Source organism: Mixophyes fleayi, chromosome 1, assembly GCF_038048845.1.
Source record: "Mixophyes fleayi isolate aMixFle1 chromosome 1, aMixFle1.hap1, whole genome shotgun sequence".
NCBI classification, from domain to species: Eukaryota; Metazoa; Chordata; class Amphibia; order Anura; family Limnodynastidae; genus Mixophyes; species Mixophyes fleayi.
The window spans coordinates 369,551,925-369,568,092 of record NC_134402.1 but is presented as its reverse complement, the minus strand read 5'-3'; the positions used below and the strand labels follow the sequence as shown (position 1 = coordinate 369,568,092).

Below are 16,168 nucleotides of genomic sequence, written 5' to 3'. Positions count from 1 at the left end.
TACATTCTCCAGGACCCTCAACAAGCCATTCCCAAAGGAACTCTACTGGCCATTCTTATAACGACCATAGTATACATGGGTGTTGCAGTATCTGTGGGTAAGGAGCAAGAAATTCAATGTTTACCTTCCTGAACTTTTGTAATGCTGTTGAAATGTTTTTAAATACATGTACATTATTTACATAGCTAATGGAATGCAAACCCACGTGTAGACTGTTATTGAAGTTATTGCTATCACTTTCACTTTATGAATTTTTCTGGCAATCTGCTAGTTTCCCTGTCAATTTTACCCCAGTTTTTCCTCTAGCGACGTTAATAGATTTTTTTTTTCTGCAACAGGTTCATGTGTTGTACGTGATGCATCTGGAAGCAGTAATGACACGCTTTCAGCTGCAGTGATGAACTGCACAGAAGCAGCATGTAAACTGGATTATGACTTTTCTGCCTGTAAACCAGATTGTAAATTTGGACTTATGAACAACTTCCAGGTACGAGAGTGTGTATCCCATATGCAGTGGTGGAACGTAAGGTATACGGTGGCATGCCATGCCGTCAGTTCTCCTTCCGCCTTCATTGTAACACTAGTAAATTAAATTTTTCATACCGCCATTTCTAAATTTATACTAAGACCACTGTCTGTAAGATTATTTATACTTCTAGAGCGGCTGCTTTCAGAGATGATGGCATTCCACAGTCCTATATGTAGGAATAACAATGTCCTGGTAACTTGTGTTTACAAGACAGTGGACAGGGTCAGAGGCTGCCATGACCTCCGCATTGTCCTCTTTGTATGCCAAAGTAGTTTATGTAGAAGAGAAGTGGACAAGATATCGATCTGCTGTCTTGTGCATGACCTAGCTTTTTGATTCTTACATCAGCGTCTATGTTCAAGGACTCTTGAGAAAACTGTTTGTTTATTATTTATGAGCCAATATCGGCTTATTACTGCTACCCAACTAATGTGCCGTAAACTTCAAGGGCCTGAGTCATTAGGGAGAGCAAATTAAAAAAAGGATTAACATTGCGCCTTGGCAAAACCATGTTGCAGTAGAAGGGGAGGTACATTTTAAATTATGGGGACAGATTTTTATAGTTTGAGTAGGGCATGTCCTAGATTAACTTTAAATTTCAGTGTAAAAATAATGTTATCAAGTATTTGTGTGCTACATGGAAAAACAGCCAGTATTTTCCTTACATGCAGAATAATAAACTAATTTGCACCCCTTGCATTGCAACATGGCTTGTCCAGGAGAAAATTTACTTTTTTTTTTCTGCCTTGCTCTCCTTAATGACTTAGCCCCCAAGTGATAGAAATGCATTAATGAAGTTGAACCAAACCCTGAGAGTGGGATGGGGCCAGTAGTGTCATTTTGTGGTGTTTAGCGTGGCGGTTTGCCATACTTGCTAAATCTAGAAGTTCTGGTGTTGTACACCTCCTGACTGCTAAACAGTTTTCATGCTGACACACAGTTCAGCAGGGGGAGTGTGGTAGATCTAGAGCAGGCATTTAGAAACCATAGTCTAAAATGATACACCTGTCTACTGAACAGCCAAGATGTGACTACAATAACTGAACTACAGCTTTTTTTAGCCTCCAGTGAGACGGGCCTACATAAGTTTTTATTTTTTTTAATTTACATTGTATAAGAACCAGAAATCGTCTCCTTTTTAGTTTTTTGTTTTAACTGTATAATTTTTTGATATTTAATTCCACTTGTAATAAAAATGCCAGCTGTTATAGACACTGATGTTATAAGGACAGGTTATTGGTCAAAGTCATTGACATGGGATGTGGAACAGTTTTTCAGAGAAAGTGACCACATCCAGTGATCAACTTATGGATGATTTTCCTTACCTTATTCTATAGCATATAACATGTTTTTTTTTTTTTAAAGTTCATTCCGCCTTAAATGAATTGTGTTATTTGTCTAGTCTATATGTTTGAATTGCAATTTTTTTTTACCCAAATATATTAAAATATGAGGTTCTCTAACTTTGCAGGTCATGAGCATGGTGTCTGGGTTTGCACCACTTATTACTGCAGGAATCTTCTCCGCTACCCTTTCTTCAGCTCTTGCCTCATTAGTGAGTGCTCCAAAGGTGTTCCAGGTAAGAACAGTATGCAGAGGTGTCACAACATGTGTTCAGCTGTCATTGCTGTCAGACATGGTGCTTTTTCACGTCATGTGTGCTTAGCCTCATGTTTTTTGTAGTATTGGATGAAATTTTGGAATTTCACTTCTTATTCTTGACAATATCTCACTCCTTAAGCAAACATACAGCCATGACTCATATATCTCCTCTCAATGCTAAGGTATGCATACTAAATATAGTACATACTGTATACTGCATGGATCACAGGAAATAGACATTTAATGTTTGCCCTTTAAAGGAATCCACAATACTTTTTTCCCCAGCATTTATACATACTTAAGAATGCTATACTGTACTGTATAATCAATCGATATACATGGCTAATAAAAATGAATGCAGCCTGTCTGATCTATGCTGTATCGGACTAAATACACGTTGCCCTCAGAAGTTTGTCAGATTGAATGATTTGCTTCGTACGTGCAGCACATCTAGTGTTCTAAAATAAATGTCTTATTTCCCCCAAGGCCTTGTGCAAAGACAACATTTACCCAGGTCTTCAGATGTTTGCCAAGGGATATGGCAACAACAACGAACCTCTCCGTGGCTATCTTCTTACATTCTTAATTGCGCTGGGCTTCATATTAATTGGTTGGTGTGTTTTTTTGTTGTTTTTTGTTTTTAATCGTTCCAAGCAGACACACACATTCAGTTTTAATACATATCATTGGCAGCATTTATTCTTTAGAAACCTATAATAATTTAGTTAAGCGGATATACATAGATTTTAAACCAAGAATATTTTATTTTGAGTCTTGTTAAATTTTAGGTAAGCATTAATTTTATATACATGTAGCAGGTCGATATAAAAAAATTCTATATATTACATATTTTTTGCAATATAATTCCATTGCACTTTATATTTTATTCTGTGCCAATGAACATGGCAAATGTTGTTCAGTAATATGGCTGTAGCTAGGCAATGTAGTTTTATGTTACAGTAGATGGCTAGTTGAAATTCATTGTGGCTTTACATAAGTTTGGAGATAAGTTTTGTTCAGTATGGCTGTTGGTTGTGGGTATATAGAGTTCAGAGTGGCTCCAGGTGTGGGGGTTAGATGGAATGTTTTGATTCATACACCACAAGTATGGTTTTGAAATATAACTTTAAAATGCTCTCTCTTATTCACTTCCCTAGCTGAACTAAATGTGATTGCTCCCATCATTTCCAACTTCTTCTTGGCATCGTATGCCTTAATAAACTTCTCTGTGTTCCACGCTTCTCTTGCCAAGTCTCCAGGTAAGAATATTTGCCACCTATGAGCAGTGTGGTCAGTTAATAGAGAGGGATACATAAATTGCATGGTAATGGTAAAAGCTGCCTTCAGCCTCTACCTTTGTCACGCTTAAGGTTTCCACCTTGAAATACTTATTGTGGTAACTGTGTGAGACAATGTTTTTACATTACTAACAATCTTACATGGATGTTTGTGTTTATTTTATCTTAATTTATGTCGGCGTGCATGTTTCGTATTTGTTTTTGCATGAGGTAACATTTCTAATTTGTTTGTCCCTGTTTAAACAATTCTTACAAACTGTATTAGTGAATCAAGAATCCAGTTACGTGCATCTTTGAAAAACATTTTGGTTTGACTTTCAGAAACTGAATAGTTTTAGAGGTAATTTCCACTGTAGAAGTACCAGGTTACTAGTTTCATTTGGTAAACTTGATATGAAATGACCAGATTGTCATGCAGTCCAACATCCATCAACTTCTTTTAGTCAGGATGCAAACTGTGTATTTTGTATCCACTGTAAAATACACCACAGTATATCAGCCAGTTTCCTTTCCATTGTATGGAAAACAGTGAAGTGTATTCCAATGTAGCTGTGTAGCTTGATATGTGAATGTGTGTGGAAGTATATTGGTCTGTGGTGTTGGTTTCATTAATTATACACTTATTTCTTTCTATCAGGTTGGCGTCCAGCCTTCAAATACTACAACATGTGGGTATCTCTCATCGGAGCCCTCCTTTGCTGCGGTGTCATGTTTGTTATCAACTGGTGGGCGGCCCTTTTAACATACGTCATAGTCATTGGGCTGTATATATACGTTACATACAAGAAGCCTGGTAGGTTTATGATGCCTGTTGTCTGTAATAATGTTCTCAAAACCTTTCATCCAAACTATGTATGCATATAACATGTATTCTGTTTTTTTTTTTTTTTTTCTTCACCCTAGTTTTTTGGGTTTAGGCTCTAAAACTGAAAATTGTTTTGTCATTATTTTATTGAGATAAGCAGCAATTATTTCATAATAATTCTTTAGCATGGCCTTATTTTTATCCTCAAATGCTATTGAAAACTAAGAGAACTATAAGTAGTCCCACATTCCAGTGTTCTATAAATTAGTGGTTTCTCTCCCTTGCTGTGATTCAATCCCTCATCATCCCAATGGATATAGCAGGGCACTTTGAACATCAGGGCTGCATTATACAAACGAAAATAATACACTTCTTTTTTTTATTAAACATATCTTTCAGTTAATAAGTTACCATTGCCATATTTTTCTACAGAAGGGAATCTAAAAGTCTACTAATTAGTGTTTCTGAGCAGTGGCTGTAGTTTACTGTCCTGAGGATTTTGGGAGGAGCGTTCCTGTGTGAAGATTAGTTGGGATCTCATTTATAATAGGCTGAAGAATGCAATGGGTTTAAACTTGCGGTCGCAGTGGTCCCACGTTGAGCCTTGAAGCTATTTGTAGTAAATCACACCCGTCTTCTGTTTTGAGTCATTCAAACATTATTTATATCAATGGAAACTATTTCATAATATAACAGGAGTTAGTTTGGTCGATTACAGATGTCTTAACACCAACGTCATGGAAAGAGAAAAAATTGCTTTAGGAGACTCTATAAACCTCAATATTTGACTCATTTTTTTTTTGCTTTTAACTAAATTTTATGATAATGCAGACTTTGATTTGGACATAACTGCATGAGGTGAATAAGCAGATGGAATACATTATATTGCTGCAGACACCTGCTAACAGTTGTCATTGTAACATCAGGCAGCCACATTTTCTGAGGTCAGGATCCTCTCGGCACTGTAGAATGTCAAGGTGCTGACAGGATGTTCCATTAGTTCCTGTTCTTTTCCTGCCTGAATCCTTCTGTGATCTTTCCTCTTTCAGTTTATGGTACCAGAAAATCCTCTCTCACTTTATGAATTTCTGTTGTTGTCTAGAATAATGAATATAAATCTTAAAATAAAAATGAGCTTTGTGTTTATCCCATTCCGGAACATCACAGTGCAGAATGATCACCAAGTTAAACTTGACTTTTATTGCAACATTTGATAAACGGTTGTATTGTATGTGCCTAATTGATCAATGTACCATAACATTTGGATCGGCTGAGGTGAAATGTTAAAACCCTACCTTTCCTCCACCAAATCATAGCATGGTTTGGGTCATCGTGCAATCCTGATTTAAGGCCCTTTCTTGCGTAGCTATTCATAATTACTGGCAAACAGCCAAATTAATGCAGTTTTATGGAGCCATATTGATTTGGTCATGGCGCATGTGTGGAAAGGGCCAGCTTGCGATATGGGAAACCACCATAACTGGACCATAACCACCATATCCGTTACAAAGATAAACACTCGGCCAATTACTTTTTCTTTTTTTTGCATTGCAATCTTTCAGATGTGAATTGGGGGTCTTCAACACAAGCCTTGACCTATCTGAATGCTCTACAGCACACCATCCGGTTGGCAGGTGTAGAAGACCATGTGAAAAATTTCAGGTAATATAAAATGAATGAAAACAAAAGGGAAGTAGAAACCTCTCTACCTCCACCACTGCCAGCAATGCCACAAAGAAACATACATCCCTAGGTTGTATATTACAGGAACTGATACTCCTAGTCTTTCTATGGCCTCATTACCATACTTATTTCCATTCATTTTCCCATGATGGGTGAGGGAAGTCTACATTGTCTAAATTGATAGTATTTCTCCAGTATGTAAAAAATCTTATCAGAAGATAAATTAATATTCACCATTTAACTAGGGTTCACTTCCTTACAACCCTACACTACTACAGTTTTGTACAATGGTTTTGGCAATTCGTTTAAATGTAACAGTCCAAAACCTTTTATTTAGACGTAAAAGTTCCTTTATTTTATTATCTGCTGCTTGACAGTATTCACCAAGGGTAAATTCATGCTACAAGTTAGACTATTATTTTTGCCTTATTTTGTGTTGGTTTTATTTCTGTATATATTCAATTATTAAATATATATAAATTTGTGTTGTATGGTACAGAGCTGTGGATTTTTTAGGGAAATCACATTTTGAAACTGTTCTCCCTTGATTCTATTTTTTTTTTTTTTTTTTTCATAACAGGCCTCAATGTCTTGTTTTAATTGGTGCACCAAATTCACGCCCAGCTCTCCTTCACCTAGTACACGCCTTTACAAAAAATGTTGGTTTGATGATCTGCGGACACGTGCACATGGTAAGATGGGCTCTTATCTCTCCCCCACCCCCCCCCCCCCCCCTTTCTCCAAAAACACTTGCAGAGCCTCTATCACTACATTGCACACATATAGCATAAGATTTTGCTACTCTCATCCTTTGATAAAATTTTGCAAGTTTGCAAGTTATGTTATGGTAGTTGTTCCAAGGACTTAAAATTCTCTTTCTTTGATAGGGTCCTCGAAGACAAGCCATGAAAGAACTGCTTACAGACCAGGCTAGATATCAGAGGTGGCTTATTAAAAACAAAACCAAAGCCTTCTATTCACCTGTCCATGCAGAAGACTTGCGGGATGGAGCCCAGTATCTCATGCAGGTAAGATCTTAATCCGTAACTGTGCTAAATGTTTCGAGAGGGGACATAAGATTTTTTTTGTTTTGTTTTGTGCTTCCAAGTCTCTGACTTTTTCATAAATCTATTTATTGTATGTTGTCCATGTGAAATTCATCTTTATCATTTTGCTTCTAGATTATCTGACAGCACAGTTGGGTTTCAGATCCACCAAACACCATTATATTACAATATTGAAAGTATATTTATTTTTAGGTGTGTTTTTTCAATTGGTAGGAAGCACCTTTTATGTGTGTGTGTGTGTGTGTGTGTAGTGAGGACACAAAGTACAAAGTGGAGGCAGCCTTTTTATGGGCCTTACACTTATTCATGATACCTAGGAACTAGTGGCATCAATGTGGTAATAAGGTAGTGTCTTTTGACATATTAATGCCGCTAGTTCCTTGTGAATTGACTGTTTGAATATTGGTTCAGCCATCAGGATGGCTGCCTGCAATGTGCCCACTTGTCACTAGCTCATTACGTACATGTTCTACACAAACATATTAGTTGTCTTGTGATAAATGTATCCCCACCCTAAACTAACAGGTTTCTGAAGTCAGAGTTGCCAAGTTCTGCATTTTATTGGTAGAGCTGCAGGCAAAAGTTGCCAGATAATAGGTTTTTTTTTTCTGCCACTGTGTTGGAAAGAGACACAGTCAAAGCCCTCTTCCCCATATTTTAGGCATGTGAGATATTCCCTTTGCCCTACTGTTGGGTTTACATTGTATTTTCTTATGTTTCAGCAAATTGAGTCAAGTGTGTTTCAGTCTTGTATAATTTGTAAAACCTTTATTCTAATCGCTCAGGTTCCACTCATTCTAGCACCCAGTGGATCAATGGAAATGATACGGAGTAAAAAGGGGAAAGAGAGACTCCTCAGCTTATTATAGTCTGTTCATAATCTCTGGGTTCTAATTAAATATATTCAACTCCTGGTATGGCATCCGCCAAAGGTGAACAAGTTCATGTAAAACTTGTCTTAAAGTTGACATCTGTCTGAACAGACGGCATATAACTAAACACACTTTTACTTCTACATTTGCCGTATAGTTTCTTCTAAACTCGTTTCTACATGTCTGCATAAAGCTAACTGATATAAATATTTATATCTGTACTAATGTCCCCTGTCCTAATGTGAACATAGTCACTGCTGAGGAACATCCTATAACATCATCAACCTAATAATGTTCTATTGCAGAAATTGCCAGATAAAGATGGAGGGGCTTAGTTTTAAATGCTTATTTTTTATCAAGAATGGTATGTGTGCTTATGATTTTATATTGCAATTAAGATTTTACTCAGGCTGTACTTTGCATTTGTTTTTTATTTTTTTTATTTATTTATTTTTTGTTCAACTTTTTCTTTTGTGTTTTGTTTATATTAGGCTGCTGGACTGGGGCGAATGAGACCAAATACCCTTGTGATTGGCTTCAAAAATAATTGGATTCAGTCTGATATGAAAGAAGTGGAAACTTACATTAATTTGTTCCAGTAAGTATAGGCACATTTTCAGCCATCTGTCAGTAATGAATCTATGTAGTGTATGCAGACAGTAATGTAAAAGACTACTTTGAGTAGTAATGTTGGTCACGTGGAGAATAGATATCTGATTACTTTACAGAATCTTTGCGGGAATGTGTCCATTTTTGGAACTTCCTCTTATTTTTTTTCTTCTATGTCTTATTCTGAAGCCCTTTGTGCCAGTTCTGAGAATGCTTTTTCCCCTTTTGCCACCTCTGATGCATAATGTGCTTTTGATTTCTGTTCTGTTGCCAAGCCTGGCTGTTTTCACAAAATCATTTATATGAGGGCTAGAAGGACAGACCTGTACAGGCTAGTTACACACATGTAAGTCCTGCAGCTCATGATTACAGACAATTGCTGTCTGAAAATATCCACATGCTTTCTGAAACACATTTTCCCTGGATTGCACTAGATTTTCACAGCTGGAGCTGTCTGCATTGGAAGCTTATATTTACAGCATATTATATATTTTGGAGCTGAATACAAGACAACCTGATGTAATCCTTAGTGAATTTTAACACTTTCAATGTGCAGTGATACCTTGGTAGATGTTGCATGTGCTATAGCTTTATCCTCCAGATATAGCACTGAGCAAAAAAATGACTTAAATGGCCGCTACAATTTGACTTTAAAGTTGTCTTTGTGATTAAAGTTTTATAGTGAGACTTTGTTATATTTGTATTTTAGTGAATGGTATTATGGGTTTAGTGATCTATTTATTTTGTTGTTTAAATTCTGCTTGCCTACTGTTTATACCTACCTTCTGGGAAAGGTGTATGGTAGGTATAAAAATAGGAGTTTTCCGTGACTTGGTGAAACCATTGCATCATCGAGTGGGCTGGGCAAATGTTTATGGTGACGTGATTTGTGCCGCCACATCTCGCCCCTTTTGGGGTTACTAATGTGGGTGTGGCTTGACGATGTAATGGGGCAGAATTTTCTGCTTTCCTGGGATGTCTTGGAGGTCTCGCCTAGTTTGGGAGTCCCATGGAGATTCCAGGAGAGTAGCATCTATGGTCAATTGGGTTTCTTGTTAGTGTTTTCTATTACACAGCAATTTTACATGCTTGTCTCTCGGGTATTTTTGCATATTTTACCAGGTAGCCTGACAGGTGTAATACTTTGTAAATGAAAGAAAATCTCTGTTGCTAATTTTAGAAACTTAGAGCTGCAGACTTTACATAAGCGCCAATAAACAGAGACAACCAGCACATACCTTCCTCTGATCTGTGTAAACCACTTTAACCCCATGTCTGCCTACAAATGATAAACTAACTTGAGGACTATAACTTATTCAGGGTGATATTACAGGAGCAGGGACACCCCTTCATCTGGAGCACCCTAGTTATGGTTTCACTGGGATGGAGATGAAAATAACTGTTATATAAACATTAACTAATTAATTTAGTTCTGTGCACAAGGGTGTAGAGACATACATTGCATTTACGTAGGGTTGTTGTCCATGTACATAAACTAAACTAAAACCAATAATGCATCCCACGTTGATGAATTTGATAATATGGGCATTTTAAGCATGTGGTGTTGTTTATTTTCTCAGTGATGCTTTTGATTACCAGTACGGTGCTGTGGTCATCCGACTGAGAGAGGGCTTAGATATTTCACATCTCCAAGGACAAGGTAATTAAACCTAATATATGATAAATAGGATATAGTACTATCTGAGTCTGTGTGACTTCAACCATTCCATGTTATTCTTTTTACATAGCTCCCAATATGACCTCTTATTTGTAATCTCTGTTCCTGTGCACTGCTTATAATCCTATTTAACCTCAATGGCAAACGGTGCTTTCAAAATCTGCAGCAAGTAAACTGGGCCATTACAATTTTTATTCATTTGAGACATAAAGCGCTATTAATTTGGTTTGTAAATCGTTAAATGAAGAAATAATTCTGCTGCAACCTATAGCAATTAATCCAAGAGCAACTCTTAATTTTTGAATGCAGGTTGGGAAATGAAGAAAGCAAAAATCTGATTGGTTTCTATAAATCACAACACATATATGTGCACATAGCACTATGTTACATTAGCCCTTTAGTGTCCAGTACAGATCGTAATCAGGGACAGAAATGTAAAAATGTGAATTAACTATTTTTACTTTTTTAATTTAATTTTTTTATTATTATTATTTAATATTGTTAATGGCTTGTTTATCTTTCTCCTGATTGCCTTTCGGGCACTTCCTGATTAGTACATCTCGGCATCTCATAGCTGAAACCGTTTTCTACCCACGTGTAATATATTCATGACTTGAGTAGCTGCTGGAAAGTATTTAACATACTAATAGGAACAAATGAAACTTTCCAATGACTATATCGGCATGAAGTGTAGAGATAAAAATATCATGAAGGACATCAAGAGGATGCCAGAGGAAGCTGTGACAGGACAAGCTATTATTAAAGCGTTTTCTCCCCACCCTAAGGCAAATGACTTTGTAGCAGCCATTGTATGAGAGGAAACTGAGACCAGAAAAGCTGAGAGGTCCTAATTACATGGGCAGGGTGAAGTTGGTTGACAATCATTTTGCTGACAGATGGCACATATTGTAAACGTTGCCTTCTGTCTGCCGTGAGCAGCGTGGATTTTCAGACAATGGCTGGAATTTCACATAGCACAGATGTTCATCAACCCTTTCACACTACCTCATGTGCTTGCATGTTTGTTCTAAGCACAGTTGTTTTGACACTTATTACGCTCCACTTCTATTGATGGAATTGCATTTGTTTATTAATTAAACACATGTAAAGTAAATGGTCTATAAATAGTCACACTTTTGCTTTAAGTGTCACATTAAAAGTAGGTGGTCTTAATGACTGCCAAATGGTTTGGTTACGAACAGCTGAAAATATTCCATTCCAAAGAAAGCAATCACCAACCTATCGCCAATCTCTTACAAGGCCACTAAACCGAAAAATGTAAGCTCCTTTATTGCAGCATTTGTCGTGGCAGTTAGATCGATGTCAAACCTGTTCCCACTGAAGAACAAGGGCTTTAGCCCATCTATTATCATTTATTGGTATAATGCCAGCACTTTGCAGAGAATATTGCATCAGTCACTGCCCCCATTGGAGTCTAAATTCTATCCACATAAACGTACATATATAAGGGACATTTGTTAACTTACCAGTATGTTTTTGTAGTGTGGGAAGAAATTGAAGCACCCGGAGGTAACCCGCGCAAACGTGGGGGGAACATACAAACTCCACACAGATAGTGCCCTGGTTAGAATCAACCCCAAGGAACAGTGGTGCTAACCCCTGTGATATGTTACGATGGTCTATGTATAGCTCTGACACATGGGTGTTGAAAAACATATCCTTGAACTTTGTCCTGATATTAACAGAGCGTTAGGAGGCTGTTCATTGATGCATTTGTGCATTGCTGCAGCATAGTGTGCTATGTCCTCCAATGTGTTTTACTGAGCGCTAATGCGTCTGAATGTCACATCATCATCACCATTTATTTATATAGCGCCACTGATTCCACAGCGCTGTACAGAGAACTCATTCACATCAGTCCCTGCCCCATTGTCTAAATTCCCTAACACACACACACACACACACACAGACACACAGACAGAGAGAGAGAGAGACTAGGGTCAATTTTGATTGCAGCCATTTAACCTACTAGTATGTTTTTGGAGTGTGGGAGGAAACTGGAGCACCCGGAGGAAACCCACACAAGCACAGGGAGAACATACAAACTCCACACAGATAAGGCCATGGTCGGGAAACAAAAACAGTTTACATTTTTTTGGGTATCACCTTTAAAGCATGTTTAAAATGAATGAATTTTCCTTTTTGTCTGTAAATCTAGCCAGCAGATTACAGTTAATCTGTCTGTGTGCACATCTTCTGCCACACTTAGAACCACCCTGGTGATTTGGAATGCCCAGTTGCCTTATCTGACCAATTTGGACAAACGCACCATTAGGCAAATGGAAACAAATCCTGTTTCGCACTCAGATGAATAACCAGATCAACTTGTGTGTGTGGCCAGCACTAAAGTAAGCCACAGGAGGTGTAGTGATGTCTGCCGCATAAAACAGAGCATCCACTATCAAAATTGACCATAGTCTCTCTGTCTCTCTGAATTTAGACTGCAAGCTCCAATAGGGCAGGGACTGATGTGAATGAGTTCTCTGTACAGTCCAGCGGAATCAGTGGTGCTATATAAATAAATGGTGATGATCCAATCTGAAATAAGACATTTGAGGCTAAGCTGTGATTCGTCAGGGAAGCTCTTAATCTGCTATCCAGTGTTCCTATCTGAGTGCCTGTTGAAGGATGTTGCTGGAAGACAAACGGTGCTTTAAATAGCCGATTGGCGATAATAAGATCAACTGTTTGCACTGTATGAGACACAAGTGCTTGGTAGTGGCTTTAATTTAGCTTTGTAAAACCACAACAGTATTTTGGACGTAATGGGTTAATATTGCTCCAAACTCAACAAAGGTGCTTGCTGCAGATCTCAGGAGAAAATAGCCACCCAAAATTACCTCTGTAAGGTTTTGTAACATCTTCTCTGGACATTGCTAACATTGTCTACATAATGTCATGATTAACAATTGTGATATTATCCACAACTTGTGCTATTAACAGATCAGGAAATTTCAGCCCATGTGCATCACTGTGGAAACAATAGTATTCTGGGCTTTCCTTTTCCTTTGACAGAGGAGATTTCAGCCTATGGTCATCGAGTTGGAAGACATATTATTCCAGTTTTTCCTTTATGTGCTACAGTAGAGCTTGGCAGGCAGCTAATTTTTTCTTTTGCACTTTTGCACAGAGCAGCAACACTAATCTAAACACAATTATCCTTGAGAATTAGTGAACTCTGATCATTTTAATCTGCTTGTGCTGTGGCAGAGGAGAGATAAGAGAGATAAGACTGGTACACTTTGGGGGAAAAAAAGTGCTGCCTATATGGCTATATTCCCATAATGCTGGGCGAACGTGGACACACAGAAAAAAGCATATGTGCACAGGTGCTTATTTTTTCCCCCCATGATTAAGTGCATATGTGTTTCTCTTTCATATACCTGATGAATATGTGGACACTATACAGACATGTTAAAACTGGCTGCTTGCAATAAGCCTTGGGGTTGTTGAAAATTCTACATTAAAAAGCAGATAATAATATTTGCAGATCATCTTATCAGTTAAGGGACATGAATTGCAAAAAAAAAAAAAAATGGACAAGAGGATGTTTAATGTTGCTTTTTCTACAGATTGCTATGTCTTGGTCCCTTTTAGATGTTTTTTTTGTTTTTTTTTTTAAATAATCTCCTGCTTCAAGGTTCTGTTATATTGTTCTTTTTATTCCATGCAAATAGTTCCTGGTTGGGACGTCTTTACAGGCAGATGATTGATTTATTTATTTATTTATTTATTTATAGATAAAATGAAATACCACAGGAAAGGCTCATTTCCGGCAAGCTTAGCTATTGTGTATTTTTTTTTTTTTTTTTTAAGGAATGACAGAGACTCTTTTATGGGGGTAATATAAATGTAGAAAGCATGTCAGGACTCCCTTAGTATCCTGGTCTGTAGAATGCCTTTTACAGGAAAATCTACTATCGGTGGTTTTTCATACTGGGATAGGGTGTTCAGTTTTAAATTAGGACCAACACTGCCATGAATAGTTTGCTATTCCTTAGTGCATATTGTTTGTGGGATTACAAATAGAAACTTTTAAGGTCCTCCCAGTCCCTGACTCCTGTTCTTTGCCTATGTTTTCACTTAGCCTCATTTGTATTCTCCCCAGACTCTCACTATCCTGCGGTCTGCGTCATTAGTGTATGTTTTTGTCTTGTTTCCGGATAACCTCACATCAGAAATAAGTGATATGTTGATTTTTAGAGAGAGCAGAATTTGGTGTGGTGATTCTCTATCTTGCAGCAGTGTAAACCCAGAGCACCTGGGATTGGCTGACACCAAAGTGAAATAAATGCTGCAGATTGGTTGATTTATACACTGGGATTGGGCACCATTTTGCTATGCATAACATTAATTGAGCGTCCCATCCTATAAACATGGATTTAGCTGACTGTAATGGAGGGGTGGGTAGGTAGGTAAAATACTTAACCGTGTATTTTACCGCTTGCTTTGCACCAGAAAATGTGTTTGAAATCAGTTGTTCGTTAAAGATGTCTGTTGTGGGCTTTAATTGATCTGTAATTGAAGTGTAGACTTTTCCCCATTCATGTTTAGCAGATACATAAGTTATTTGTTATGTTTGCTTAATGTCTCCCCCTAGCATTGTTGGGGTTAGGCATTTTTGAGTGGTAATCTGGAACATGTTTATACACTTTTGTGGAGTAACACAGTGATTTGCAGGCCACAGATGTTTTACTTATTCAGGCTACAGTATGTGGATATTTTAAATGTACAGTGTTGAGTACCTTCCATGGGAAAGTTTTAGGTGCATTTCTTATTAATCAACCTAATTTATGGTCCAGACAAAAGGAATTTCCTGATGGTTAGTATCTGTCTAAACGCTAGTGTCCGCTTGGCAGTGCTGCTGCCACTCTCTTTTATAAAGGGCAGGAAACAATTTACTGCATACTGAGAATGAGGAAGTTGTAAATGTTCTTGTGTTCCCATACACTTTTATCTACAAAGTGCACAATCTTTTCTCAACCCTAAAAATAATCTAAATAGGTTTATGACTACAAATATATATACACATTTGACTAAACCTGAGCCTTTTTTCCTTCACAAGTTTTGTTGCTAATATTTTATAAACTGTTGTAAGTAATAGTATATGTTTAAATGGTAAATTATAAAGTCATTGTTTATAATAAAGTAGTTTGGGTGTCATCACTTTAAGTGTTTATTAGGAAAAAGTGTGCAATATAAGGGATTCCGCACACCTTATTGTTAATCATTATGGATATTAGAAGTCCCCTGCAGTCTTTTCATTTATTTGGTCACATAACCACTGGCGACTTATAATATTCTGTTAATTTAAAGTAGGGGATATATATATATGGCTGGATATATATATATATATATATATATTTATTTATTACCTCACTTTCAACGTTTAATTTTGCCCCCTATATAATTCCACCATCTCCCTGTTTTTGTCCTGGAAGCCTTTTGTAATTGAAGTCTGAATTACTACAATTCTCTGTCGCTTGTCTGATTGGAAATTAAAGGTTCAATAAATTCCAGTCAATAGCTGCCCAAGTCTGTGGATGTCAGTGTGGCTTCAGAACACCATGGCCCAGAGTTATATTCCACATTCTGTGTAGATATAAATATATAGATAGATATAATGGTTTTGAGGTTTTAATGTTAAGGGCTTGCTTACAGTTTTGTTGGATACAATGACCTTTATTACCCCATAGACATTTTATTCATGCAGTGGATTTATTACAAATTGTCTTTTAATCCAGTATACATACACGCTAAAGACAATATCCTGGCTTCAAACATCCTAAATTGTTGAATACCTATATGCTTGTTCTAAAGGATTCCATTCCAGGAAACACTTGAGTTCATCACCATGGTGTGAGCACACCTGCTTCTCATATAAGGGTTTACTTAATAAAATATGGAGTTACATGCACACATTTATACAGTATGTTACATGTTTAAGCCAGTCACCTTTCTGGAGATAAATTTAGCTATGTTAAAGCAGCGTTCACTAGCATCA

General features: G+C 37.2%; 1 protein-coding gene across 5 annotated transcripts in view; it reads left to right on the top strand.

Moving 5' to 3' along the window:
- The window catches only part of SLC12A2 (solute carrier family 12 member 2), a 78,173-nt gene that overhangs the window by 47,278 nt on the left and 14,727 nt on the right, over positions 1–16,168 (top strand). For all 5 annotated transcript variants that reach the window (XM_075178817.1, XM_075178826.1, XM_075178834.1 and 2 more), the window contains 11 exons: positions 13–97; positions 339–487; positions 2,001–2,108; positions 2,618–2,741; positions 3,289–3,390; positions 4,067–4,222; positions 5,797–5,896; positions 6,498–6,609; positions 6,805–6,945; positions 8,348–8,454; positions 10,046–10,125. In XM_075178817.1, the coding sequence (XP_075034918.1) occupies positions 13–97; positions 339–487; positions 2,001–2,108; positions 2,618–2,741; positions 3,289–3,390; positions 4,067–4,222; positions 5,797–5,896; positions 6,498–6,609; positions 6,805–6,945; positions 8,348–8,454; positions 10,046–10,125 (1,264 nt within the window). The remainder of the gene's footprint in view (positions 1–12; positions 98–338; positions 488–2,000; positions 2,109–2,617; positions 2,742–3,288; positions 3,391–4,066; positions 4,223–5,796; positions 5,897–6,497; positions 6,610–6,804; positions 6,946–8,347; positions 8,455–10,045; positions 10,126–16,168) is intronic.